This window comes from Nipponia nippon, unplaced genomic scaffold (assembly GCF_047370975.1).
Source record: "Nipponia nippon isolate SJK-2023a ecotype South Korea unplaced genomic scaffold, ASM4737097v1 scaffold_56, whole genome shotgun sequence".
Taxonomy (NCBI): Eukaryota; Metazoa; Chordata; class Aves; order Pelecaniformes; family Threskiornithidae; genus Nipponia; species Nipponia nippon.
The window spans coordinates 258,015-284,183 of record NW_028262376.1 but is presented as its reverse complement, the minus strand read 5'-3'; the positions used below and the strand labels follow the sequence as shown (position 1 = coordinate 284,183).

At 53.7% G+C, this 26,169-nt stretch overlaps 2 protein-coding genes and 1 pseudogene across 2 annotated transcripts; 1 reads left to right on the top strand and 2 right to left on the bottom strand.

Moving 5' to 3' along the window:
- Positions 1-2,664: 2,664 nt before the first annotated feature.
- Positions 2,665-10,052, bottom strand: LOC148051714 (olfactory receptor 14J1-like). Its single transcript, XM_087735409.1, has 2 exons — positions 9,987-10,052; positions 2,665-3,534 (listed from the first exon to the last, which is right to left on the bottom strand). Exons 1-2 carry the CDS (start codon positions 10,050-10,052, stop codon positions 2,665-2,667), a joined length of 936 nt encoding a protein of 311 aa, XP_087591535.1.
- Positions 10,053-19,410: 9,358 nt separating this feature from the next.
- On the top strand, positions 19,411-20,371 carry LOC148051713 (olfactory receptor 14A16-like; annotated as a pseudogene).
- A 4,782-nt stretch (positions 20,372-25,153) lies between these two features.
- LOC148051712 (olfactory receptor 14J1-like) lies at positions 25,154-26,089 on the bottom strand. Its single transcript, XM_087735408.1, has one exon. The coding sequence runs from the start codon at positions 26,087-26,089 to the stop codon at positions 25,154-25,156; it is 936 nt and encodes a 311-aa protein (XP_087591534.1).
- Between the last annotated feature and the right edge of the window lie 80 nt (positions 26,090-26,169).

Below are 26,169 nucleotides of genomic sequence, written 5' to 3'. Positions count from 1 at the left end.
TCTCCCTGTCCTTATCTCGACCCACGAGCCTTTTGTTATATTTTTCCCCCCCTGTCTGGCTGAGGAGGGGGAGTGATAGAGTGGCTTGGTGGGCACCTGGCATCCAACCAGCATCACCCCACCACAGAAGTAGAACATTTCCTTCCCTTTAAATTGTTTCCTTAATTTCTTTGTTGCTTCTTTTTATTTTTTGACATTTTCTGAATTGTTCTGTCGTAATTAGGCCTATAGCATTAAAAACAGTATGGTTGTGTCTCACATGGAGTTCAGTGCCCTAAAACACTCCCTGCCCAGCACTGGCCTTGCCACTGCTCGCCCTTTCACACAGCCGGTCACGCTCTGAGGGGCTGAGCTCTCTCAACCGTTCCAGAGAAGAAGGGCGACCGTCTTCAGGGAAACGCTCTGTTTCTGCATGGCCAACATCTTTGTGTTACCAGCACTTCTGGAAGGAGTCCCTAAATCAGCAAGACACACTCTCTTCACATTCCCTCAGCGGTGCACGAATTGTCACTGTATTTTAGGTGCAGAAAGGGACAAGATTGTCCTGACCCAGCACCAAACTCCTCAACGCAGCTGTCTACCTCTAATCGAGTTGTCTAGGCTTCCCTTTGTAGTAAAGGGAGAGACAGAAGATGTCTCAACCGAGATGCCTGGAGGTTTCCTGGTGACCAACTAATGCTCCAGAAGGGAGCCCTGGGTCACATTTCCAAGCACCTCATGGGTACATCTGTAACCCCAGGGCAGCTCAGACAGCAACAGCCGCTGCATGTGGGCAAATGAATCCAGACCTGAATGTAGGTCTTAGTCTTGAGTTGAAACCTACTTAAAACTTATTCTAGGCAACAACTCAAAACAGTCTTCATTTGCAGAATGTCAGGTATTTTGCCTGAGTGCTAATACTGTTTTCCTCTTTTTATTTTTGTATTTGGGAGGACCACATGAGCACAGCACATTACTTCCCCTCTGCCAACATATTTATATGCAGCTGTTCATCGAAATACATTTCCTACCAGTGCTCTCAGTGGAGAAATTTTTTTCTGAAAAACTACTCTATCTATAGTGACCTATTTCCCAGCTCTTCTTCAGCCTCTCTGCCCTTTCTCCTTCCTCTACCTAGTTTGCCTTCACAGAGAACTCCAGGTGAAGATTTATTGAGTAATTCAATGGGGGAGATATTTCTGGACACCATCCAGTTCCCCTCCCTGCCCCCGACTCAATGGAGGGCTCCCCCCAGTTATGTGTCGTCCACAAACACATCGAGGGTGAACTCTGTCCCATTGTCCAGGCCACCACTACAGATGTCAGACAGCATTGGCCCCAGCACTTCTCCGGGAGGGACGCCTCCAGAAACTGGCCATCGGTTGGACTTTCTAACAAGGATCCTTATGTTCCCCCCAGCTGCCATGACATTTCAAAGCCAAAGGGCAGCAGCCTTGCAATGACAGCAGCCATTTCCCCCAGCCCCCTTGGGTGCATCCCCTCTGCTCCCAGGCACTTGCCTGTGTCCAGCTGGCACTAGTGCTCCCCAGCTGCAGCTTGCTCTCACATGGCTGAAGCTTTGCTACCCCAGAGGCTGCTGGGGGACTCAAGGACCAGGGAGACTTGGGGGCAGACCTTACCAGGCAAGGGGTGGGGAAATGAGGCAATGAGATCCTCGGCCTCTTCCATGCCTGTGCAAGGCCATTTTGGACAGCACTGGAGGTCAAAGTAATTGAATCTTGCTGGGATTTATCTGTCCCTCACTGTCAGGAGAGTACCTCAGGCCAAATTAGCCTCAGACCCACATTTGGGACTTCATCTTGGAGGGGTTTCACTTGGGAAGAAGAGCCCAGGAGTGAGGAGTTCAGCCTCATGGTGAAAAAAAATTTCCTTATCTCCAGGCTGAATGCTCATTGTTTTTTCCTCCCAACCATCACTAAGAACACAATCATTAAGAGCCTGGCTCTTTATTCTCCATGACCTCCTCGTAGGGACTGGCAGGCTGGGATGACGTCCCCCTCAGCCTTCCCTTCTCAAGGCTGGACAAGCCCAGCTCCCTCAGCGTCTCCTCACTGGCAAAGTGCTCCAGTCCCTAGCTGTCCTGAGGGGCCTTTGCTAAACCCAATCCAGCTTGCCAATATCGTCCCAGAATTAGGTATCTGAAGTCTGGATGGAATATTCCAGAGAATTCCTTCCCTCCGTCTCCTGGCCATGCTCCTGGTTGTACAGCCCAGGATGCTGGTGGCCTGCCTTGCTGCCAGGGCACACGGCTGCCTCCTGTCCAGCTCGCTGACCACCAAGACCAGTCCCATTCCCAAACACATTGCCCCATGCCCTCCTCCCCTCAGCCCATGGAGAACACCAGCACAGCAGCACGGCCTTGTGGGGGGATAGCATCTTCAGCCTGTTCCTGACCTCAGCTTTGGAAGAAGAGCCCGACCTCCAGACACCGGCACTGGGGAAATCCCCTTTTATTACAGAGACGTGACATGGGAGGCCAGCTGCACCATCGGGCCAGGCACATGTGCAAAGACCTTTGGGTCAGACAGACTGGGTTCATGCCTCTGGAGAAGCGGACTGCATGTAGACATTCCTGGAGAAACACAGTTATCACAGATTAAATGCCCAAAGCACAGGAGATTCCCCAGATACATTGGAAATCACTTGTGAAGAGACACGGGCAGCTTACTGCTGCTGAAAGACTGCTGATTGAATGAGCTTCTTCAGTGCCTCTTTGAGCTCCTGGTTCCTCATGCTGTAGATGAGGGGGTTCACTCCTGGAGGCACCACTGAGTACAGAACTGCTAACACAAAGTCCAACGAAGGGGACGAGATGGAGGGGGGCTTCAAGTAGGCAAACATGCCAGTGCTGATAAACAGGGAGACCACGGCCAGGTGAGGGAGGCACGTGGAAAAGGCTTTGTGGCGTCCCTGCTGTGAGGGGATCCTCAGCACGGCCCTCAAGATCTCCACATAGGACACCACAATGAAAACAAAACAACCAAATGCTACTAAGAGACTAACCACAATAAGCCCAACTTCCCTGAGGTAGGAGTGTGAGCAGGAGAGCTTGAGGATGTGGGGGATTTCACAGAAGAAATGGTCCACAACATTGCCTTGGCAGAGGGGGAGTGAAAATGTATTGGCCGTGTGCAGCACAGCAGTGAGAAACCCAGTGCCCCCGGCAGCTGCTGCCATGTGGACACAAGCTCTGCTGCCCAGGAGGGTCCCGTAGTGCAGGGGTTTGCAGATGGCAACATAGCGGTCATAGGCCATGACGGTGAGGAGATAAAACTCTGCTGACATCAAAAAGACAAACACAAAGATTTGGAAAGCACATCCCATGTAGGAGATGTCCCTGGTGTCCCAGAGGGAATTGGCCATGGATTTGGGGACAGTGGTGGAGATGGAGCCAATATCAAGGAGGGATAGGTTGAGGAGGAAGAAGTACATGGGGGTGTGCAGGCGGTGGTTGCACACTATGGCAGTGATGATGAGTCCGTTGCCCAGGAGAGCAGCCAGGTAGATGCCCAGGAAGAGCCAGAAGTGCAAGAGCTGCAGCTCCTGTGTTTCTGCGAATGACCAGAGAAGGAACTGGGTGATGGTGCTGCTGTTGGATGGTTGCTTCCTCTGCCCGTGGGGTCCTGTTCTTAGAGGAAGAGTCAATGAAGGGTTAAGGGAAACTTTGCTGAGAAAAATCAAAGCTTTCTTTTAAATTCTCACTCTGATAACAGTCTGCCTCATCCCCCACCCACCCAATTCTTTTTCCAGACCTTCCTTCAGCTCTGTGGCTGCAACTCTGGCTTGTGCTGGCCGAGCAATCTGTGAGGAGCAGGGCCTCTGCCCGCTGCCTGCCAAGGAGTCAGCCCTGCTCTGCAGCAGTGAGATCATGGGAACGGTGGGAGAAGGGGTCAGTCCTGCTGTTCGACTTTGACAGACGAAACTGCTCCTAACTTAGAAGGGCTTGCCAGCACCTGCACTCCCAGTGCTAAGGAACAGGGATTGATGAAGGCAACTTGAGAGGTTTGGGTTTTTTAATACTCCCCCCATTTCACCTGTGGAGTTTTCCTGGATGTCAGAAACCCTCAGCATTTCTGCTGCACTCAGGGAGAACAAAGGGAGTCCTGTGAAGCAAAAGGATTGCCTGGGGCTTAGTGTAGAAGGAGGGGAGCTGGTCTGTCCTGATTAATGGAAAACCAGCTTATTCTCCAGCCCCACAGACTGCATTGCCCACAGCCCCACAGGTTACAGGAAAGCTGGGACATGTGTTCCCATGCACACAGCTGCATGAAAGGACCCACGAGATCAGTGTGCGAGTCCACAGCTGAAACTCCCATCCCCAGAGAGCCTGGCAGCAAGAAGGACATAACAATAACACAGACCAGTGGAGAAACAAGGCAAAACACAGTGAGGGTGTGGCTGAGAGAGGCCAGGGCAGAGGCATTGGGGCACTCAGACAGCGTTCCTCTTCCCCAGCTGTGCACGCCACCTCCCAGACACCACCATTGCCGGGCAGCTGCTCTCAGCCCCTGCGCTCTGCAGAGGGAACTGGGCCCGTGGCTGGAGGGCTGCACCACGGCTCTGCTGGAGCTCTGGCTGCAGAGGAGGTGGTTCACGCCTTGGAGCCCCCAGCCCTGAGGGCAGAGGCTTTGGTGGGTGGGAGAGGAGGCAAGGGGGCTTGCTCAGAGGAAGACGACTGCATTGGAAGGGATCACATAGAGGTTTCTGAATTCTCCCTCCCACAACATTTCTGGGTTAAGTTTCCTCTCATTCCCAGATCATCTCCCTGCTGCCTGGAGATTTTCCTGCTGGGAGATGTTTCCCTGTCCCATGGCTTTTCGCTGTCAGTGCTCACAGACCCCATCCCAACCTCTGTGCACTCACCTTGGCCCGACAGAAACCTGCCTGTGTGCAGGGCACTGGCTGGGCACAGTAATCCCTGCCTTAACCTTCTCCTTGAGACATCCCCTTGGAAATATTCTGGGGATGTAGAGTTGTGAGCAGCCCTGACCCATGCAGCACCCTTTCAACAGCAGAAGGACCCTGCCTTGCTGGGGGCTGCTCCTTCCACCCACGGCTTCTCCCTGCAGCACCGTGGTCAACTCCCCAGACAGGCTGAGCGCTGACCCTGGCAGGTGCAGAGTCCCTGCCCCAGCACACAGTCCTCTGGGGCACAGGGACCCTGCTTGGAAGGACAGCCCTCTGCTCCCACACATGCAAATCCACGTTTACATCCCTACAGCTGTTAGAAGGCAGCCATCATGTGCTGTCCTTCTCATGGTGCACTGGAATGTCCCTGATTTGCAGCACATTCTCCTCCTCTGCACTAGAGAAACTCTGAGAGTTGCACTAAGAGATACCATAAGCTCTGGGATGTCCCAGCTTTAGGAGATCCCTCCCAGAATTGAACATGCATTGCCCTGCAGCCAGAGACTTACCATATAGAGGGCTGTGAATGATTCTCCCCCAGTGAGCTCTCAGCATCCTCCCACTCCAGGCTGCCTTTAACCTCTCTCTGCCTCACTCCTCTCCCCTCGCTGCCTGCAGGCAGTGCCCTCAGCCCTGCTGCCCTTTGCAGAGGAGCTGCTCCTGGGCAGAGCTGTCTCTCTGCAGTGCTGCCCACTTGCCAGCAGCTCCCTCCATGCCAGGAGCCCAGCCCAGCTCAGCAGCAGAGGCCCAGCCCAAGGCAGCACTTTCTCTGCCCCTCTGGGCTCCCTCCAGGTGTCCCTGGGGCTCTAAGGGCTGACAGCGCCTGAGAGACAGCAGGGACTCTCCTCGGGAGCGGGAGTTGACACAGACTGATGTCATCACTGCCTGACCCTTTCTGAATGCTGGAGAGATGGATTTTAAAAGTGGCGTTTTCCCAAAGATGGCGTGGTGGTCTACGAGAGGTGGAAATGTTCCCGTCCCTTTACCCCTCTCCCCATCACATTGCCAGGTGGGTCACCTCGGCAGTGACAGACAGAGATCATTTCCCCCCAGCACAGGGCAGGGATTCACCTCAGCCCATAAGGTGTCTCCTCTCTGGTGAGGAGGCCAGAGACTGCAGTGGGGTTCGGCTCTCCCCCATGCACCCCACAGACCCACAGCTGCTGGGATTCCTCTTGCTTCAGCTCAGGGTGCAGAGAGCAGGTGCCTGCAGACCAGCCCCTGCCCTGAGCACCCACTGGGATGCATGGGGATGGGGGTGGCAGTCAGCTGCTCTCACACAAACTCTGGTGGCATTTGAGGTGCCAGGGGTGGTCCAAGACTTGTGGATGTGCCTGCAAGCTCTGATGGAGCATACCTGGGACACCCACACCTGCCCGAGCATCAGCTGTGAGGCTGGTGGGGAGGGTGCCTTGGCCACCTCACATTACACCCAATGTTTAGGGCATCTGAATGCCTGTCAGACTCACATTTCCATGGCAGCTGCTGGACTTTCAGCTGACCAAGAGGAGGAGTGCACGAGAAGGAGGGTCAGACCTGTCTTGCAGCACCATCCACTGCACTCCCTGGAGCTCAGCTCACTGCAAAGTTCAGGCACGTGCACATCCCTGCAGTGAAGGCACCTACCTTGGTTCAAGGCTCTGTTTTAAATGGCATCAGAAAGGCCTCTAGTGCCATGCCAGGGGAGGCTGGGGTGCCCAGTGAAACTGCCTGTGGCTGGCAAACGTGGCACAGGACCTCCAGGAAAGCCATGTCCCACTGGAGTGGGGGCTGGGCAGACACAGCAGGGCCTCCCAAAGGAATCCGGTGCCTTTGTGCCAGCACCTGAATGCCAGCACCCCAGCAAGGAGGCAAGGTCCATCTCATCTACACCCACATGTGCTGCAAGATTGGGAGGCACATCACACCAGGGTCTCCACTCATGTCCCTGGACTCTCAACCCCTGACAGTTCTCTTCTCCCCTCTCCTCCACCCGCCTACCTGATGATACTGAAGAAACCCCATGCCACTGATGTCCACAGGCTGGCTGGAGTGCAGGCTTACCTCACCTAGGGACTTTCTCAGGGGTACCTTGTGTTCCTGGAGACTGGCACAAGGTGCTGCCGAGTCAGCTCAGGCAGCAAACTTCTCTCTTGCAAGGCCATCATGGCCCAGGCCTGCCTTTCTCTGCCTCGGGGACTGCAGGGTTTGTTGTCTTCATGAGCATCTTTCATCATTACATTGCCACCTGCCATCCTTCCCAGCACATCTTTGCTCTGAAGCAAAGCCTTTGCATACGCAGGGTCCTGGGTGCTTGGTTCCAGTTTTCTCCATGAGAAGCCTTTGCTGAGCTGCTGCAACCGGAGTGTGCACCAATGCCCTCAGCCTGGGACACAGGCAGGAGCATCTGGAGCCCCTTATTCCATCACGGAGCTTCTGAGGGAAACACTGCGGTGATGTGGTGGGAGTGGTTACACAGTGTTGGGTACTGTCATGGCTAGATACAGGCTCTTTAGGGGACACTGGGAGTGGTTGGGGAAGGTGAGAGAATGAGACTGGGGCATGCCCTCTATGAAGGATGGGGCAAATCGAATGTATGGTGGGGCAGAAGACACGTTGTGTGAATGCGGGTGAGGAACAGAGGAGAAGCCAGTGAAGGTGACATGAATGTGAGAGTTAGAACCATCAGTCAGGGTGAGAAAGTGGACAAAGTCTTCTGTAGGCAGCCGAGGAAGTCCACAGATCAGCGACCCTTGCATTCACTGGATGGGCAAAGTGCTTGCGTGCAAACAGTCCCATGGGCTCCTGGAGAATCTCAGGGTTAACTTCTTTTCCCAGCTTCCAAGCTGGCCAAGAGGGTGAGTCAGGGCCGGGCAGGGATGTTGAAGTGCCAGCCTTGGCTGTGGTGACTGTGGAGACCAGCAGAGCGCAGGTTTGGGATCTCAGAGAAGCAGACATTGTCCTGCTCATAGCCCTGGTAGTAGGAGATCCCATGGAGAGGAAGCTCTGAAAGGGAAAAGTCTACGAAAGCTGAGAGGCCTTTAAGGACATCTTCCTCCGGGCACAGGAAGGGTCTGTCCTGATACGCAGGGAAACAACCCTTCACCTCAGGAAACCCACTGAGCTGCACAGGAACCTCATGGCTGAGCTCCAGTGCCAAAGGCAGCACGCAGGAGGTGGAAGCAGGGAGAGGCTCCAAAGGAGGAGTTTAGAAACGTTGTCTGGAGAAATAAGGATTGTGTTAGGTGAGTCAAAGCTCCCCAAAAGGTCAAGCTTGCAAGGGATGTCAAAGGGCAATGAGGTAAGCTGCTCCATCTTCCTTAACCATGACAAAACCACAGAAAGGTGAAGTGGGCCACTGCTGAATTTCGGAAGAGTAGATGCAGCTCGGTCTGAAGTACACGATGTCTTCTTTTCCTCTGTCTTCACCAGCAAGCTCTCCCAGGTCTTTGTGCCCTCAGGCAGGACTCAAGGAGGAAGAGAACAACCAGCAGTGGATGAGGATCAGGTCAGGGGCTCCTTAAGCAAACTCACCCCTTCGGAGTCTACGGAGGGGATGGGCTGCATCCAAGGGCGCTCTTTCTCTGCAGTCCCTGGATGGGCTGTTAGCAAGCAGAAGGCCAAGGGACATGACACTGGAGAGTGATCCATGGCACCCTAGCTGAGACACCCCATGTCAGGTTTAGTGCAGCAGCCAAACACAGAGGCATATGGAAATGTGTCAGGGTCCTACTGAGCACCTTCCTTGGTCACAGGCCAGTTGGGAAGTGGAAGAGGGAAAGGGGCTGAGCAGCAGTGATCCCTGTCTGGCTGGGTCTGCTTCTCACCCTGACCAGCATGGCCAGTGCAGGGCCACCCCATGGCCCCAGGGCACCACAGTCCCCTCGCTCTGCAGAGCAGCACCTCCAGCTCAGAGCCCTGCGGGGAACGTGGCCAGGGATGCAGGAATGGCCGGCCAGGCCAGTATGGACACACTCACCTGGGGAAAGGCTCCATAGGGAGAAGGGGTGTCCAGGGAGAAGAGCAGGGCACCGTGGCTGTGGAGGGGAGAAATAAAAAGAGCACCCCATTCCTGTGTGTCCAGCTGGGGCAGGCTGCTGTGCTGCTGGGGCAGCAGGAGCTACCAGAGGAGCGCCAGGGCCAGGACCCTCGCGCTGTCCTGGGGAGCAGGACTGGCACAGGGGGGAAGCAGGCTGCTGGTGGTGGGGATCTCCTGAGCATGACGGCAGGAGGGACACTGTCACAGCCCTCTGTTACCTGCTGTCATGGCCAGCCTCCAGGCCTGGGGCTGCTGGGGAGGCTGAGACACCTCTCTGCCCTGTAAAAGCTGCTGTGCCCTTCGGAGGGGCTGGGGCTGTGGGGTGAGTGCCCAGAGCTCTGCAGCAGCCTGTGGCTGGCATTGCCATGGGGCCAGCCCAGACTGGGCTGCTCTGCTGGGATGGGAAGGGATGGGGAGAGGGCAGAGGAGGTGGGGAGAGCTCAGAGGGGATCCTCAGCACGGCCCTGAAGATCTGCACATAGGACAGCACAATGAAAACAAAACACCCAAAGCCCACAAAGACACTAACCACAAGAAGCCCCGCTTCCCTGAGGTAGGCGTCTGAGCAGGAGAGCTTGAGGATGTGGGGGATTTCACAGAAGAACTGGTCCACAGCATTGCCTTGGCAGAGGGGGAGTGAAAATGTATTGGCAGTCTGCAGGAGAGCATAGAGGAACCCAGTGCCCCAGGCAGCTGCTGCCATGTGGACACAAGCTCTGCTGCCCAGACGGGTCCCATAGTGCAGGGGTTTGCAGATGGCAATGTAGCGGTCATAGGCCATGATGGTGAGGAGACAATACTCTGCTGAAATCAAAAAGACAAACAGAAAGAGCTGGGCAGCACATCCTGTGTAGGAGATGTCCCTGGTGTTCCAGAAGAAATTGGCCATGGCTTTGGGGACAGTGGTAGAGATGGAGCCCAGGTTAAGAACAGAAAGGTTGAGGAGGAAGAAGTACATGGGGGTGTGGAGGTGGTGGTCGCAGGCTACGGTGGTGATGATGAGTCCGTTGCCCAGGAGGGCAGCCAGGTAGATGCCCAGGAAGAGGCAGAAGTGCAAGACCTGCAACTCCCGTGTGTCTGCGAATGCCAGGAGGAGGAATTGGGTGATGGAGCTGCTGTTGGACATTTGTCGACTCTGGGCATGGGACACTGTCAGAGAAGGAAAAGACAGTCACAAGTCAGGGGAGACTTCTCTCAGCAAAATCAAAGCCATTTCTCATACAGCCTCCCCCAACTACACACAGACACCCTTTTCCTTTTCTAGGAGACCTTCCTTCAGCTCTGTGGCTGCAGCCTTGGTTGGTGCTGGCTCAGTGTGCCATGAGGAGCAGGGATTCTTCCCACTGGCTGCCGAGGAGTCAGCCCTGCTCTGCAGCAGTGGGTTCATGGGAAGAGTGGGGGCAGGGGGCGGTCCTGATGTTCAACCTTGTCTCATGAAACTGCTCCTAGTGCAGAAGGGGCTGTCAGCATCTGCACTCCCAGTGATAAGGAATTGAGTGGCAGAAGGCAGGTTGAGAGGTTGGGGTTTTTTCACATCTCCTCCTCCCCTCGCACCCAGGGGAGTGTTCTTGGATGTTAGAAAGGCTCAGCATTTGTTCTGCACTCAGGGAGAACAGAGGGAGTCCTGCGAGGCAAGAGGAATGCCTGTGGCTTAGTGCAGAGGAAGGGAGCTGGTCTGTCCCTCCATCTGGCTCCTAGCTGCCCTGGGCTTGCCCCTTTCTGAGCTGGAGGGTGATCACATTGTCATATAACCCTGAAAAGCCACCAAGCACTGCTGTAAGCAGAGGGATCCACCTCAGACCACTAAATGTCTCACCCTTTCTCTAGGTCTCAACACTCAACTATTAGTCCCAGACACACAAGGCTCATTTCATAAACCCGTCACCATTTTCCCTGTCATAGCATCTCTGCGCTTCTCCATGGGGCTGAAGATAACACAAAGTAGTTAAGGGCAGGTTTGCATCCTGGAGGGAAGGTCACAACTTGGAAGGAATCTTCAAGGAGATAGCCAAGTGTGCTAACGATGGCATTTGAGTAAGGGAGATTCAGCTCATTCCCCAGCCCCACAGGCTTCAAAGTCCACAGCATCAAAGCTGGGACATGTGTGCCCATGGGCACACCTGCATGAAAGGACCCACAGAATCAGTGTGTGACAGTGCAGCTGAAACGCCACCTCCCCAGAGGGTCTGGCAGCAAGACCAAGATAACAGTAGCAAGAACACAGACCAGTGGAGAAACAAGGCAAAACACAGTGAGGGTGTGGCTGAGAGAGGCCAGGGCAGAGGCATTGGGGCACTCAGACAGCGTTCCCCTTCCCCAGCTGTGCACGCCACCTCCCAGACACCACCATTGCCGGGCAGCTGCTCTCAGCCCCTGTGCTCTGCAGAGGGAACTGGGCCCATGGCTGGAGAGCTGCACCACGGCTCTGCTGGAGCTCTGGCTGCAGAGGAGGTGGTTCACGCCTTGGAGCCCCCAGCCCTGAGGGCAGAGCCTTTGGTGGGTGGGAAAGGAGGCAAGGGGGCTTGCTCAGGGGAAGGGGTCTTCATTGGAGGGGATCGTATGGACGTTTCTGAATTCTCTCTCCCACAACATTTCTGGTTTTACTTTCCTCTCATTCCCAGATCATATCCCTGCTGCCTGGAGATTTTCCTGCTGGGAGATGTTTCCCTGTCCCATGTCTTTTCCCTGTCAGCAATCACAGACTCCATCCCAACCTCTGTGCACTCACCGTGGCCCTCCAGAAACCTGCCTGTGTGCAGGGCACTGGCTGGGTGCATGTTCCTGTTTGCAGGTGGAAAAAAGGACAGGTCACTAACCCCACTGTTTCCAGCAGAGGTGATGCTGGTGCTGTCCATAGGCAGAGGAGTGACTGAAAACACACCAGGGGACTCCTGGAAGACCTACTGGTCACTCAAAGTTACAGTTCAGCAGTCTCAGTGACTTGTCAAAATTAAGATCTCCTTTATCATTTGTCTCTTCCCGTTCCCCAAAAGCAGTAAATTAAAACACAGACTCAGGAAAGTTCCTTATTGTTGGAATTCTTGTCTTGCTCGTCTCCTTGAAACCTCCTCTTGGAAATATTCTGGAAGTGAGATGAAGCTCTGAGCAGCCTTGACCCACACAGCACCCTCTCAACAGCAGAAGCACCCTGCCCTGCCAGGGCTCACTCCTTCTGCCACAGCTTCTCCCCATAGCGCCGTTTGGAGCTCCCCGGGCAGGCTGAGTGCTGACCCTGGCAGGCGGCAGAGTCCCTGCCCCAGCACACAGCCCCTGGGGTGCAGGGACCCTGCTCGAATGGGCAGCCCTGGGCACCCCTGGCTGCGCACCCACCTTCACACCCCTGCAGCCATCCCTGGGAGAAGACAGCCGTCCTGTTCTGTCCCTCTGATGGTGCAGGAGGGAGTCCCCGCCCTGGAGCACGTCCTCCTCCTCTGCCTTAGATAAACTCTGAGAGTTGTATTTACAGATACCATAAGGTGCGGGGTTTTGCCAGCTTTAGGAAAGCACCCAGCAAAAGGCAGCTGCATTGTCTTGTAGCCAGAGACTTACCATGTAGAGGGCTGTGAAGATCTCTCCCCCAGTGAGCTCTCAGCATCCTCCCACCCCAGGCTGTTTTTAACGTCTCTCTGCCTCGCTCCTCTCCCCTCGCTGCCTGCAGGCAGTGCCCTCAGCCCTGCTGCCCTTTGCAGAGGAGCTGCTCCTGGGCAGAGCTGTCTCTCTGCAGTGCTGCCCACTTGCCAGCAGCTCCCTCCATGCCAGGAGCCCAGCCCAGCTCAGCAGCAGAGGCCCAGCCCAAGGCAGCACTTTCTCTGCTCCTCTGGGCTCCCTCCAGGTGTCCCTGGGGCTCCTGGGGAACCTGCTGGGAAACAGGCTGAAGGCATCTCTGATATTGCCTCCCTCAGCTTCTCCCCTGCAGTGTCATTACTCCTATTAGAAAAATAGTTGGGCATGAGCATTACTTTTTTTGTCCCATCCTTAGACAGGACACATGGAAGGTGCCAGGGAAGGATCTAATTTCTCCAAGCTGGGAGGATGTGTTTGGTTGAGTGAATTTAGGCATTTCATCCTGGGTCCTTAGACCTGGGGCTAGTAAGACATGCACGTCTCTTTTCCCATGCCATATCTCTGCTTTTGCACACACGGGGTCTTGGACACTTGGTACAAGGTTTCTTATGGCAAATATGAGCTTGCCTGGTTCCACAGCTGTGTTGCTTCAGTCCAAATGTGTGCCAGTGCCGTCAGCCAGGAGCACAGACAGGATGAGTGGGAGCCGTTAATGTCAGAGACAGAGCTGTGATACTGATGGAATAAACTGCCAAGGCATAGTGGCAGAGCTCAGGACAGCTGCTCTTCAAGGACAGCATCCTCCAAGCTCCGCAAGGGTCCAGATGGAAACTCAGTCTAAACTTGAAAGGCAACTGAAGGGCACCATAAAGAGTGTTTACTGCTTCAGGAACAGTTAAAGAAGAAACAAAGATCCTGTGTGGCCACTGCTGAATTTAGGAAGAGCAGGTGGAGATAGATGTGAGATTCTCTGTGTCCTCTTTGCGTCAGTCTTCCCCAGCAAGGTCTCCCAGGCCTTTTTGCCTTGAGGCATAACTCTGGAGGAGACCAGGCAGCAGTGGATGGGGACCAAGTCAGGGGTCCCTTGAACAAACCATCTTTTACCAGTCCATGGGACTGGACGAGTGCCATCCCAGGGAGCTGAGTGAGCAGGCCAATGGCACAGCGAGGCCACTCTCCAGCATCTTTGATGGGTCACAGACACTCTGGGAACTCCCTGATCACTGGCAGCACCTCTACAATGCATACACCTTTCCAGGATGCCCAAATGATGAGCAGGGAAATGAAAGTCTGTGCCCCAGCTCGGGTCCCCTCGGATCCCATTTCTGGGTGTCTGAAAGAGAAGGCGACTGGATTTACCCAGGGGAGCTTGTCTCTCACCATCCTCTTTGCTTTCTGTGATGAAAGGACAGGATTGCTGGATGCAAGGAGAGCAGAGATGCTCTTTTACCTGGAAGTCATCAAGGCTTTCAGCATCATCCCTCCAGAAATTTCTTGTGTCCAAGTTAGGACAGTATCGGCTGCATGGGTAGATCAGTAGTTTTGTAAAAAAACAGCTGGAAAGCAGCTAGGCTTGAAGGAGTGTGGTACATGCGTGGTGCTCTGTCGGGAGGCATCTAGCTAGTAGGGTCCTGCAGGGGTCTAGGTTGCAACCTGCCCTGTTTCACATCTTTTGAGTGACCTGGAGGATAGGAGAGAGTACTTTTTCATAACATTTGTAGAAGACATCCCAGTGAGGAGAGCAGGGCAGGACTGGAGGGCAGGGCTGGAGGGCAGGGCTGCCGTCTCAAAGGACATGAAAACCTCATGATATCCAGTAAAGATTCAACCAAAGTCCTGCTCTTAAAGTAGATGATGTCTCTGAAATGTCCTATGACAGGGACTGCGTAGGCGGGTAGCAGCTCTGCAGGAAAGGGTCTGCTGGTCTTTGGGTTCCATTAGGTAAAAGAGGAGCCATCAGCAAAGATGGCCAACAACAGCCTGGGCTGTGTGAGCAGGAGCACAGCCAGGGCAAGTGATTCTCTCCCTCTGCTCAGCACTTGTGACAACACATCCAGAATACTTGCCCAGGTTTTGGTTCCCCACAATGCCAGAGAGACATTGGCAAGCTGGAGGATCTGCAAATTTCAGTGGAGGGCCACAGAGATGGCCCAGGTTGGAGCACTGGTCCTGTTAGGAGAGGCTGAGGGAGCTGGGCTTGTTCACCCTGGAGAATGGAGGGCTTTGTGGGGAGGATGGAAGAGACTTGCATTGCCTACGGTGAGGTTCCCAAGAAGACACTGTGGTGCAAGGCAGGAGCACAGGAGGCAATGAGCTGGAACACGAGAGGGTCAGGCTCAAGATAGGGAGAAACTTTTGCAACATGAGGACAGTCAGATATGGGAAAGCCATTTCCCAGATCGTGTGCGCTGCCTTCATCCCTGGAAGTTTCTGAGACCCATCTGGGTAAAACCATGAGCAACCTGGTGTGACCCTGCTTTGAGCAGGATGTTTTCTACAGGTATCTAGCCAGGTCCCTTCCAGTCTGAATGACATTCTCATTCCTCACAGCTCTGTGTCCTCAACATGAGGGAAAGCCCTCAGGTTCCCTCTGACTGTGGAAATAATTCACATCAGGTACAAGGCAGCAGCACAGCCACCCCAAACACTCCCGATGCCATCCCTGGCCTCATCTTTAATTTACTGCTTCCCTCCTTCCCCCTCTCAAATTCTTCACTGTTCTCATTCTCACACCTTCCAAAAAGGCCAGCCTGCCCTGGCTGGCTGGGGTGGAGTGCATTGTCTTCATAGCAGCCCGTAGGGCTCCATGTTTCGGATTTGTGACCAAAACTCTTTTAGCTGTTGCTGAACAGTGCTTGAACAGCAGGAAGGCCTTCTCTGTTTCTCATGCTGCCCTTCCAATGAGTGGGTTGGGGTTTTGGCTAGAAGTTGGGAGGGGATGCAGTAAGAACAGCTGACCCCAACTGACCAAAGGGATATCCCACATCATATGACATCATGCTCAGCAATAAAAGCTGGGGGAAGAAGGAGGAAGACACTTGGAGTTTTGGCATTTCTCTTCCCAAGTAATCCTTACTCATGATGCTTTCCTGGAAATGACTAAACACCTGCCTGCCAATGGGAAGGAGCGAATGTATTCCTGATTTTGCTTTGCTTGTGGGCACAGCTTTTGCTTTACCTGTTCAAGACTCCTCATCTTGACCCATGAGTTCTTCTCACTTTGCCATTCCAATGCTCTCCCAACCCCTCAGGAGAGGGGAGTGAGTGAGTGGCTGGCTGGGGGCTTAGTGGCCACATTATGGACTTATTTCTGTTTTCATTAAAAGCAGTAACAGTACCATGCTCTAAAATTTCCTCTTCTTCTTGAGGATGATAAATTTAATTTCTTTCTTTTTATTTTTGTCATTCATTCTGAATTCACAAGATAGCTGTAACTTAAGAGTATTTAGATTCTGGCATGAAATTTTTAGAACAGTGCTTTTTCTCTCATTGCTAACCCTTTCTTACCATTTCATGGTAATACCTTTCAGACAATGGTGCCCTTAATTCACTTCTGCTGTCTGTCTTTCATCCTCCTTTCAAGTGTATCTCTGTGTGAGAAGTTTATGGTTTTACCAAAAAATGTCAAGGGGCAGATACCAAACTGGGCAAAAGCACAAAGCAGGCCAAATTTTTATGTGATGGACACTGACACAACACCATTATCTTCATTTTGGATCTCTGAAGACCTAACCCTTCCACAGAGTGCCTGGAAGGTCTGGAGTGCCTCCATCTGCCCTGTCCATCAGCATCAAAGGTGAAATTACTCCAGTCAGAGGTGCTGTTTGGATTCTCCTCAGAAGCTAAACCACCACATGGGTCAGGAGATATTCCAGGACTGATGCAACACCTGATGCAAGAGGAATCCCACCTCCTGTTGGTTTGTGTTGTGCACGGGAGGGAGCTAAGTCCCCTTCTAGCCCACGGACTGCAAACCCACAAATGAGATGTGTCTATTGACTCATCTGCATCCCTTCCCTCAGCAGGGGTAATGCAGATCCCTCCTTGTCACTGTCTGCTTGTCCTGTCTCATGACGGGACAAGGTGAGCTGATTCTGCTGCCCAAGTCTTTTCCTGATAGGAGAAATGACAGTGCTGGGAATAATTGTGTCTCCCCAGCTGAGGGAGGGAACATGAGTGATGCCTTCAGCCTGTTTCCCAGCAGGTTCCCCTGCAGCCCCAGGGACACCTGGAGGGAGCCCAGAGGGGCAGAGAAAGTGCTGCCTTGGGCTGGGCCTCTGCTGCTGAGCTGGGCTGGGCTCCTGGCATGGAGGGAGCTGCTGGCAAGTGGGCAGCACTGCAGAGAGACAGCTCTGCCCAGGAGCAGCTCCTCTGCAAAGGGCAGCAGGGCTGAGGGCACTGCCTGCAGGCAGCGAGGGGAGAGTAGCAAGGCAGAGAGAGGTTGAAGGCAGTCTGTGGTGCGAGGACACTGAGAGCCCATTGTGGGAAAATCTAAAAAGCCCTTGACACGGTAAGTCCCTGGAAGCAGGGCAGTGAAGCTGCAGTTGTGGGAGGGATCTCCAAAAGCTGCTACATCCCACAGCCTGTGGGATCTTTAAGGTTGATTCTCACAGCTTCTCAAGGGTAAAGGAGAAGACATGTCCCAGAACAGGTTTTCCCTGCTGCACCATCAGGAAGGCCTCCAGGGATGACTGCAAGGATGTTAAGCTGGGTGCACAGTCAGGGATGCCCAGGGCTATCCTTCAGAGCAGGGTCCCTGTGCCCCAGCGGTCTGTGTGCCAGGGTCAGTGCTCAGCCTGCCCAGGGAGCTCCCAACAGTGCTGTGGGGAGAATCAGTGGGTGGAAGAAGGGACCCCTGGCAGGGCAGGGTCCTTCTGCTGTTGAGAGGGTGCTGCGTGGGTCAGGGCTGCTCACAGCTCCAGTTCCCCCCCAGAATATTTCCTCAGGGATGTTTCAAGGAGAAGGTCCTGGCAGGGATTGCCATAAAGACAACGAAGATTTCCTGAATTTGTCTTTTCAGTTTCCTACATGGAGTGGGGGGGTAGTGGAAAAGGGATAAATGGAAAAGGATCTATTGACGTTAAAGAAGTCAGGGAGACTCCTGACTGAGTGATCAGTAACTCCTGATAGCAGCCTCCTAAATTACCCTCAGCCATTCCTCTGCCAAAGGACAGCACCAGCACCACATCTGCTGGACCCATCAGGGTTCTTCTGACCTGCCCTTTTCCCCCTGCAAACAGGAACATGCACCCAGCCAGTGCCCTACAAACAGGCCGGTTTCTGTCGGGCCACGGTGAGTGCACAGAGGTTGGGATGGAGTCTGTGATTGCTGACAGGGAAAAGACATGGGACAGGGAAACATCTCCCAGCAGGAAAATCTCCAGGCAGCAGGGAGATGATCTGGGAATGAGAGGAAAGTAAAACCAGAAATGTTGTGGGAGAGAGAATTCAGAAACGTCCATATGATCCCCTCCAATGAAGACCCCTTCCCCTGAGCAAGCCCCCTTGCCTCCTTTCCCACCCACCAAAGGCTCTGCCCTCAGGGCTGGGGGCTCCAAGGCGTGAACCACCTCCTCTGCAGCCAGAGCTCCAGCAGAGCCGTGGTGCAGCTCTCCAGCCATGGGCCCAGTTCCCTCTGCAGAGCACAGGGGCTGAGAGCAGCTGCCCGGCAATGGTGGTGTCTGGGAGGTGGCGTGCACAGCTGGGGAAGGGGAACGCTGTCTGAGTGCCCCAATGCCTCTGCCCTGGCCTCTCTCAGCCACACCCTCACTGTGTTTTGCCTTGTTTCTCCACTGGTCTGTGTTATTGCTATTGTTATCTTCTTGCTGCCAGGCTCTCCGGCGATGGGAATTTTTAGCTGCAAAGTCACAGGTGGATCTTGTGGGTCCTTTCATGCAGATGTGTCCATGGGAACAAGTGTCCCAGCTTTCCTCTAACCTGTGGGGGATGTGGGCAATGAGGTCTATGGGGCTGGAGAATAAGCTGGTTTTCCCTTAATCAGATGGTATCATTAGGACACTTGGCTGTGTCCTTGAGAAGCTCTGCTTGAGAAGCTTTGTCCTTCCAACCTGTGAGTTGCCCTCCAGAATGCAAACCTGTCCCCTAGCACCCTTTTGTTATCTGAAAGCCCCATGCAGAAGTGTAGAGATGCTACAATGGAGGAAATGCTGTTGGGGTGGTGAAATGAGACCTGTGTGTCCTGGGCTAGAAGTGGGGTGCTGAGACCCTGAGAAAGGGTGAGACATTTAGTGGTCTGTGGGGGATATTTCTGTTCTCAGCAAAGTCTGGTTGTTTTTCAGGGTAGCAAAACAGTGGGATCACCCTCCATCTCATGGAGAACAAGCCCACGGCAACTGAGAACAAGACAGAGAGACAGACCAGCTCCCCTCCTTCTACACCAAGGCCCAGGCAATCCATTTGCCTCACAGGACTCGCTCTGTTCTCCTTGAGTGCAGAAGAAATACTGAGGGTGTCTGACATACAAGAACACTCCCCAGGTGAGATGGGGGGATCTTTAAAAACCCCAAACACTTTCAAACTGCCATCTGCTATCCCCATTCCTTAGCACTGGGAGTGCAGATGCTGACAGGCCCTTCTGCACTAGGAGCAATTTCATCTGAGAAAGTTGAACACCAGGACTGGCCCTTGTCCTGACCGTTCCCATGAACCCACTGCTGCAGAGCAGGGCTGACTCCTCAGCAGTCAGTGGGCAGAGGCCCTGCTCCCCACACTATGCTCAGCCAGGGCTGCAGCCACAGAGCTGAAGGAAGGTCTCCTGGAAAAGAAGTAGGCAGGGTGGGGAGTGTAGTGTAGCAGGGTGAAGGTTTAGGAGAAAGGCTTAGATTTTGCTCAGAGAAGTCTCCCCTAACGCTTCATTGACTCTTCCTGTAGGAACAGGACCCCGTGCACAGAGGCAGCAGATGTCCAACAGCAGCTCCATCACTGAGTTCTTTCTCCTGGCCTTCGCGGACACACGGGAGCTGCAGCTCTTGCACTTCTGGCTCTTCCTGGCCATCTACCTGGCTGCCCTCCTGGGCAACGGCCTCATCATCACCACCGTAGCCTGCAACCACTACCTCCACACGCCCATGTACTTCTTCCTCTTCAACCTCTCTGTTATTGACCTGGGCTCCATCACCACCACTGTCCCCAAAGCTATGGCCAATTCCCTCTGGGACACCAGGGACATCTCGTACTTGGGATGTGCTGCCCAGCTCTTTCTCTTTGCCTTCTTGGTAGTAGCAGAGTACTGTCTTCTCACCATCATGGCCTATGACCGCTACATTGCCATCTGCAAACCCCTGCACTATGGAATCCTCTTGAGCAGCAGAGCATGTGTCCACATGGCAGCAGCTGCCTGGGGCAGTGCATTTCTCAATTCTCTCCTTCAAACGGCCAATACATTTTCACTGCCCCTCTGCAAGGGCAATGCTGTGGACCAGTTCTTCTGTGAAATCCCTCAGATCCTCAAGCTCTCCTGCTCACACTCCTACCTCAGGGAAGTTGGGCTTCTTGTGGTTAGTCTCTTAGTAGCATTTGGTTGTTTTGTTTTCATTGTGGTGTCCTATGTGGAGATCTTCAGGGCCGTGCTGAGGATCCCCTCTGAGCAAGGAAGGCACAAAGCCTTTTCCACGTGCCTCCCTCACCTGGCCGTGGTTTCCCTGTTTATCAGCACTGCCATGTTTGCCTACCTGAAGCCCCCCTCCATCTCCTCCCCATCCCTCGATCTGGTGGTGGCAGTTCTGTACTCAGTGGTGCCTCCAGGAGTGAACCCCCTCATCTACAGCATGAGGAACCAGGAGCTCAAAGAGGCACTGAAGAACCTCATTCAATCCTTAGTCTTTCAGCAGCAATAAGCTGCCCGTGTCTCTTCACAAGTGATTTCCAATGTATCTGGGGAACCTCCTGTGCTTTGGGCATTTTATCTGTGATAATTCTGTTTCTCCAGGAATGTCTGCATGCAGTCCGCTTCTCCAGAGGCATGAACCCAGTCTGTCTGACAAAAAGGTCTTTGCACATGTGTGTGACCCAATGACACAGCTGGCCTCCCATGTCACATCTCTGTAATAAATGGGGGTTTCCTCAGGTCCGGTGTCTGGAGGTTGGGCTCTTTTTCCAAAGCTGAGGTCAGGAACAGGCTAAAGGGATTGCTCCCGTGTGTCTGTGCTGCTGTGCTGGTGTTCTCCATGGGCTGAGGGGAGGAGGGCATGGGGCGACATGTTCGGCAATGGGACTGGAGGGAGCTTTCAGTGGTGCCCGCCCTATTTGGCCACTTCCAGCACTGGCCACTCGCCACAGATTTATGGGTGAGTTTGGCTGCACGGCCATTTTTGCCTCCTCCTGCTGGGCTCAGGGCCTGCACTGGGGGAATGGCCTGCCCTGCTCGACCTCTCTCCTTGTCCAGACCCTGGCAGACCCTGGGTCAGGGATGTCTGCGAAACCCCACATGGGATGCAGATAGGGCTGGGTAGGTTCCAGGACCTGGAGGAAGCTGTCTCAGTTAGGAGGAACAGAAGGGGGACAGGGCACAAAGGGATGTCGTGGAGATCATGCGAGAGAAACTGTTCCTCACACCAGATACACCCTTTGCCATGCTGTGCCTACAGAGTGGGGCTGTGGGACTGCATGGGAGGCAGCGGGGCTGGGCTGGCACAGGACAGGGCACTGACAGGGGCTACGAAGCAGCTGCCAGGGGGTGACCACCTGGAGTTGGTGGCTGCAAGAGAAGTCAGGAGCAAAGAGAAGAGCTTCAATTGCTGTGTTAGAGACCAAGGCTGAACAAGGCAAATGCAGGGCTGCTGCTGAAAGAGGATGGTGATCTAATAAACAGGAGACACCAATGGGGCTGAGAGACTCAAGGCCTTCTTTGCCTGAGTCTTTAGTGAAAAGGTCTCCCAGGCCTCTGTGCTCAATGAAGGGGTTCAAGGAGGAGAGCACATACTGGCAGGAACCTCATGAAATCCCACAGAGACAAATGCCAGTTTCTGCCCCTGCAGGGGACTCACCCTGGCAATGGCACAGGCTGGGGGCTGCCTGGCTGGGAGCAGCCCTGTGGGAAAGGTCTTGGTGGTCAGCGAGCTGGACAGGAGTTGGCCATGTGCTCTGGCAGCAAGGGGGGCCACCAGCATCCTGGGCTGTACAACCAGGAGCATGGCCAGGAGATGGAGGGAAGGGATTCTCTGGAATATTCCATCCAGATTTCAGATCCTCAATTCTGGGACGATATAGGCAAGCTGGAGTGGCTTTAAGAAAGGTCCCTGAGGACAGCTAGGGACTGGAGCACTTTGCTTGTGAGGAGAGGCTGAGGGAGCTGGGCTTGTCCAGCCTTGAGAAGGGAAGGCTGAGGGGGACCTCATCCCAGCCTGCCAGTCCCTACGAGGAGGTCATGGAGAATAAAGAGCCAGGCTCTTAATGATTGTGTTCTTAGTGATGGTTGGGAGGAAAAAACAATGAGCATTCAGCCTGGAGATAAGGAAATTTTTTTTCACCATGAGGCTGAGCTCCTCACTCCTGGGCTCTTCTTCCCAAGTGAAACCCCTCCAAGATGAAGTCCCAAATGTGGGTCTGAGGCTAATTTGGCCTGAGGTACTCTCCTGACAGTGAGGGACAGATAAATCCCAGCAAGATTCAATTACTTTGACCTCCAGTGCTGTCCAAAATGGCCTTGCACAGGCATGGAAGAGGCCGAGGATCTCATTGCCTCATTTCCCCACCCCTTGCCTGGTAAGGTCTGCCCCCAAGTCTCCCTGGTCCTTGAGTCCCCCAGCAGCCTCTGGGGTAGCAAAGCTTCAGCCATGTGAGAGCAAGCTGCAGCTGGGGAGCACTAGTGCCAGCTGGACACAGGCAAGTGCCTGGGAGCAGAGGGGATGCACCCAAGGGGGCTGAGGGAAATAGCTGCTGCCATTGCAAGGCTGCTGCCCTTTGGCTTTGAAATGTCATGGCAGCTGGGGGGAACATAAGGATCCTTGTTAGAAAGTCCAACCGATGGCCAGTTTCTGGAGGCGTCCCTCCCGGAGAAGTGCTGGGGCCAATGCTGTCTGACATCTGTAGTGGTGGCCTGGACAATGGGACAGAGTTCACCCTCGATGTGTTTGTGGACGACACATAACTGGGGGGAGCCCTCCATTGAGTCGGGGGCAGGGAGGGGAACTGGATGATGCCCAGAAATATCTCCCACATTGAATTACTCAATCAATCTTTACCTGGAGTTCTCTGTGAAGGCAAACTAGGTAGAGGAAGGAGAAAGGGCAGAAAGGCTGAAGAAGAGCTGGGAAATAGGTCACTATAGATATAGTAGTTTTTCAGAAGAAAATTTCTCCACTGAGAGCACTGGTAGGAAATGTATTTTGATGAACAGCTGCATATAAATGTGTTGGCAGAGGGGAAGTAATGTACTGTGCTCATGTGGTCCTCCCAAACACAAAAATAAAAAGAAGAAAACAGTATTAGCACTCAGGCAAAATACCTGAGATTCTGCAAATGAAGATTGTTTTGAGTTGTTGCCTAGAATAAGTTTTAAGTAGGTTTCAACTCAAGACTAAGACCTACGTTCAGGTCTGCATTCACTTGCCCACATGCAGCGGCTGTTGCTGTCTGAGCTGCCCTGGGGTTACAGATGTACCCATGAGGTGCTTGGAAATGTGACCCAGGGCTCCCTTCTGGAGCATTAGCTGGTCACCAGGAAACCTCCAGGCATCTCGGTTGAGACATCTTCTGTCTCTCCATTTACTGCAAAGGGAAGCCTAGACAACTCGATTAGAGGTAGACAGCTGCGTTGAGGAGTTTGGTGCTGGGTCAGGACAATCTTGTCCCTTTCTGCACCTAAAATACAGTGACAATTCGTGCACCGCTGAGGGAATGTGAAGAGAGTGTGTCTTGCTGATTTAGGGACTCCTTCCAGAAGTGCTGGTAACACAAAGATGTTGGCCATGCAGAAACAGAGCGTTTCCCTGAAGACGGTCACCCTTCTTCTCTGGAACGGTTGAGAGAGCTCAGCCCCTCAGAGCGTGACCGGCTGTGTGAAAGGGCGAGCAGTGGCAAGGCCAGTGCTGGGCAGGGAGTGTTTTAGGGCACTGAACTCCATGTGAGACACAACCATACTGTTTTTAATGTTACAGGCCTGATTACGACAGAACAATTCAGAAAATGTCAAAAAATAAAAAGAAGCAACAAAGAAATTAAGGAACCAATTTAAAGGGAAGGAAATGTTCTACTTCTGTGGTGGGGTGATGCTGGTTGGATGCCAGGTGCCCACCAAGCCACTCTATCACTCCCCCTCCTCAGCTGGACAGGGGGAGAAAAATATGACAAAAGGCTCGTGGGTCGAGATAAGGACAGGGAGATCACCATCAATTCCTGTCATGGGCACAACAGACTCAACTTGAGGAAATTAATTTCATTTATTGGCAATCAAAAGTCAGAGTAAGATAATGAGACATAAGAACAATCTTGAAACACCTTCCCCCCACCCTTTCCTTCTTCCTGGGCTCAGCTTCCCTCCTGATTTTCTCTACCTCCTCCCCAATGAGCGGTGCAGGGGGACAGGGAATGGGGGTTGTGGTCAGTTCATCACACGTTGTCTCTGCTGCTCCTTCATCCTCAGGGAGAGGACTCCTCACACTCTTCCCCTGCTCCAGCGTGGGGTGCCTCCCATGGAAGACAGTTTTCCACGAACTGGTCACACAGCTCAGCTAACATGGGTGTTGTCCTGTCCTGGGCACTTTCCAGACCGGACCAGACCTTTCCTGGCTCTTCCTATCTCCCCTGCCCTCTCCCCAGCCCAGCCCATTCCAGTAGAGCAGCCCATCCTGGGCTGGCCCCACGGCAGTGCCCACCTCAGCCCACAGCCCCAGCCCCTCTGAAGGGAGCAGAGAAGGGTCAGCCTCCCCATCAGCCCCAGGGCTGGAGGCTCACCCTGGCATGAGGAAATGGAGGTTAGGGAAACTGCAGGAAGCATGGTCTCTGGTCCAGGAGATGCCACAGATCGACCATGCCCCATCATTGCCAGTCCCCCTCCCCACGCCAGCACAAGAGTCCTGGCCAGGGCACAGAGCAGCCTGCCCCAAGTGGATGCCTGCAGAAAGAGGTTTCTCTTTCTCATGGATTCCTCCCTGCAGGCACAGAAATGCTCCCTTGCTCTTTTCCCTGGACATCCCTTTCCCCTGGCCAACTTGTCTTGGTTCCCACCCCGTGCTCTCCACAGGCCCTCAGCTGGCAGTGCTGCTCTGAGGAGACCAGGTCCTGCTGTTGTCCACAGCCATGGCTCCAGGGAAGCAGCAGCCCCAACGTGAAGGTGGCAGAAAGGATCTGCCCACTGAGGCAGTGAGGGGTAGTCCCGACGTCCACAAGTGCCTGCTCCTCCATGTGGAAGCTGGGCTGGTGGCTCCTTGACACCTCCTGTGTGCTGGGGCTGCACCGCCAGCTCCAGATGACTAGTATGAGATGGAAGCAGAGTCAAAAGATTTTCTGCTGGATTGTGTTTCCCTAGACAGGGAGCCTGGCTCCATATCTGTGTGAGGTCTTTTACGTCAGAAAACACTGGCAGGGAAATAATAATATTATTATTTAAGTGGAAGTAATATATGACGTAAAATAAACAAATGGAAAAACAAGACACATATGATCAAAAGAGCAAGCGAGCTTTTCCTGAGGATGATGGACACCTTACTGATGCTGCAGTAGTCCGTGTTCAAACAGTTTCCATAGGGCCTCCTTGATGTCTGTGTTCCTTATGCTGTAGATGAGGGTGTTCACTGCTAGAGGAACCACTGAGTACAGCACTGCCACCACCAGATCCAGGGTTGGGAAGGAGATGGAGGGGGGCTTCAGGTAGGCAAGCATGGCAGTGCTGACAAACAGAGAGACCACGGCCAGGTGAGGGAGGCACGTGGAAAAGGCTTTGTGGCGTCCCTGCTGTGAGGGGATCCTCAGCACAGCCCTGAAGATCTGCACATAGGACAGCACGATGAAAACAAAAGAGATTAATGCTACTAAGACACTAAACACAAGAAGCCCAGCTTCCCTGAGATAGTCATTGGAGCAAGAAAGCTTCAGGATGTGGGGGATTTCACAGAAGAACTGGTCCACAGCATTGCCTTGGCAGAGGGGGGGTGAAAATGTATTGGCAGTGTGCAGGAGAGCATAGAGGAACCCACTGCCCCAGGCAGCTGCTGCCATGTGGACACAAGCTCTGCTGCCCAGGAGGGTCCAGTAGTGCAGGGGTTTGCAGATGGCAGCAAAACGGTCATAGGCCATGATGGTGAGACGAGAATACTCTGCAGCAAACAAGAAGAATACAAAGAAGACCTGGGCAGCACATCCTGCGTAGGAGATGGCCCTGATGTCCCACAGGGAATTGGCCATGGCTTTGGGGACAGTGATGGAGATGCAGCCCAGGTCGATGAGGGAGAGGTTGAGGAGGAAGAAGTACATGGGGGTGTGGAGGCGGTGGTCACAGGCTATGATGGTGATGATGAGGCCGTTGCCCAGGAGGGCAGCCAGGTAGATGCCCAGGAAGAGCCAGAAGTGCAAGAGCTGCAGCTCCCGCCTGTCTGTGAATGCCAGGAGAAGGAACTCCTTCATGGAGCTGCCATTGGACATCTGCTGCTTCTGGGCATGGAAACAGCCAAAGGAGATAAACCAGAAAAATTCAGAGAAGCTTCTCTGTGCAAAATTTGATT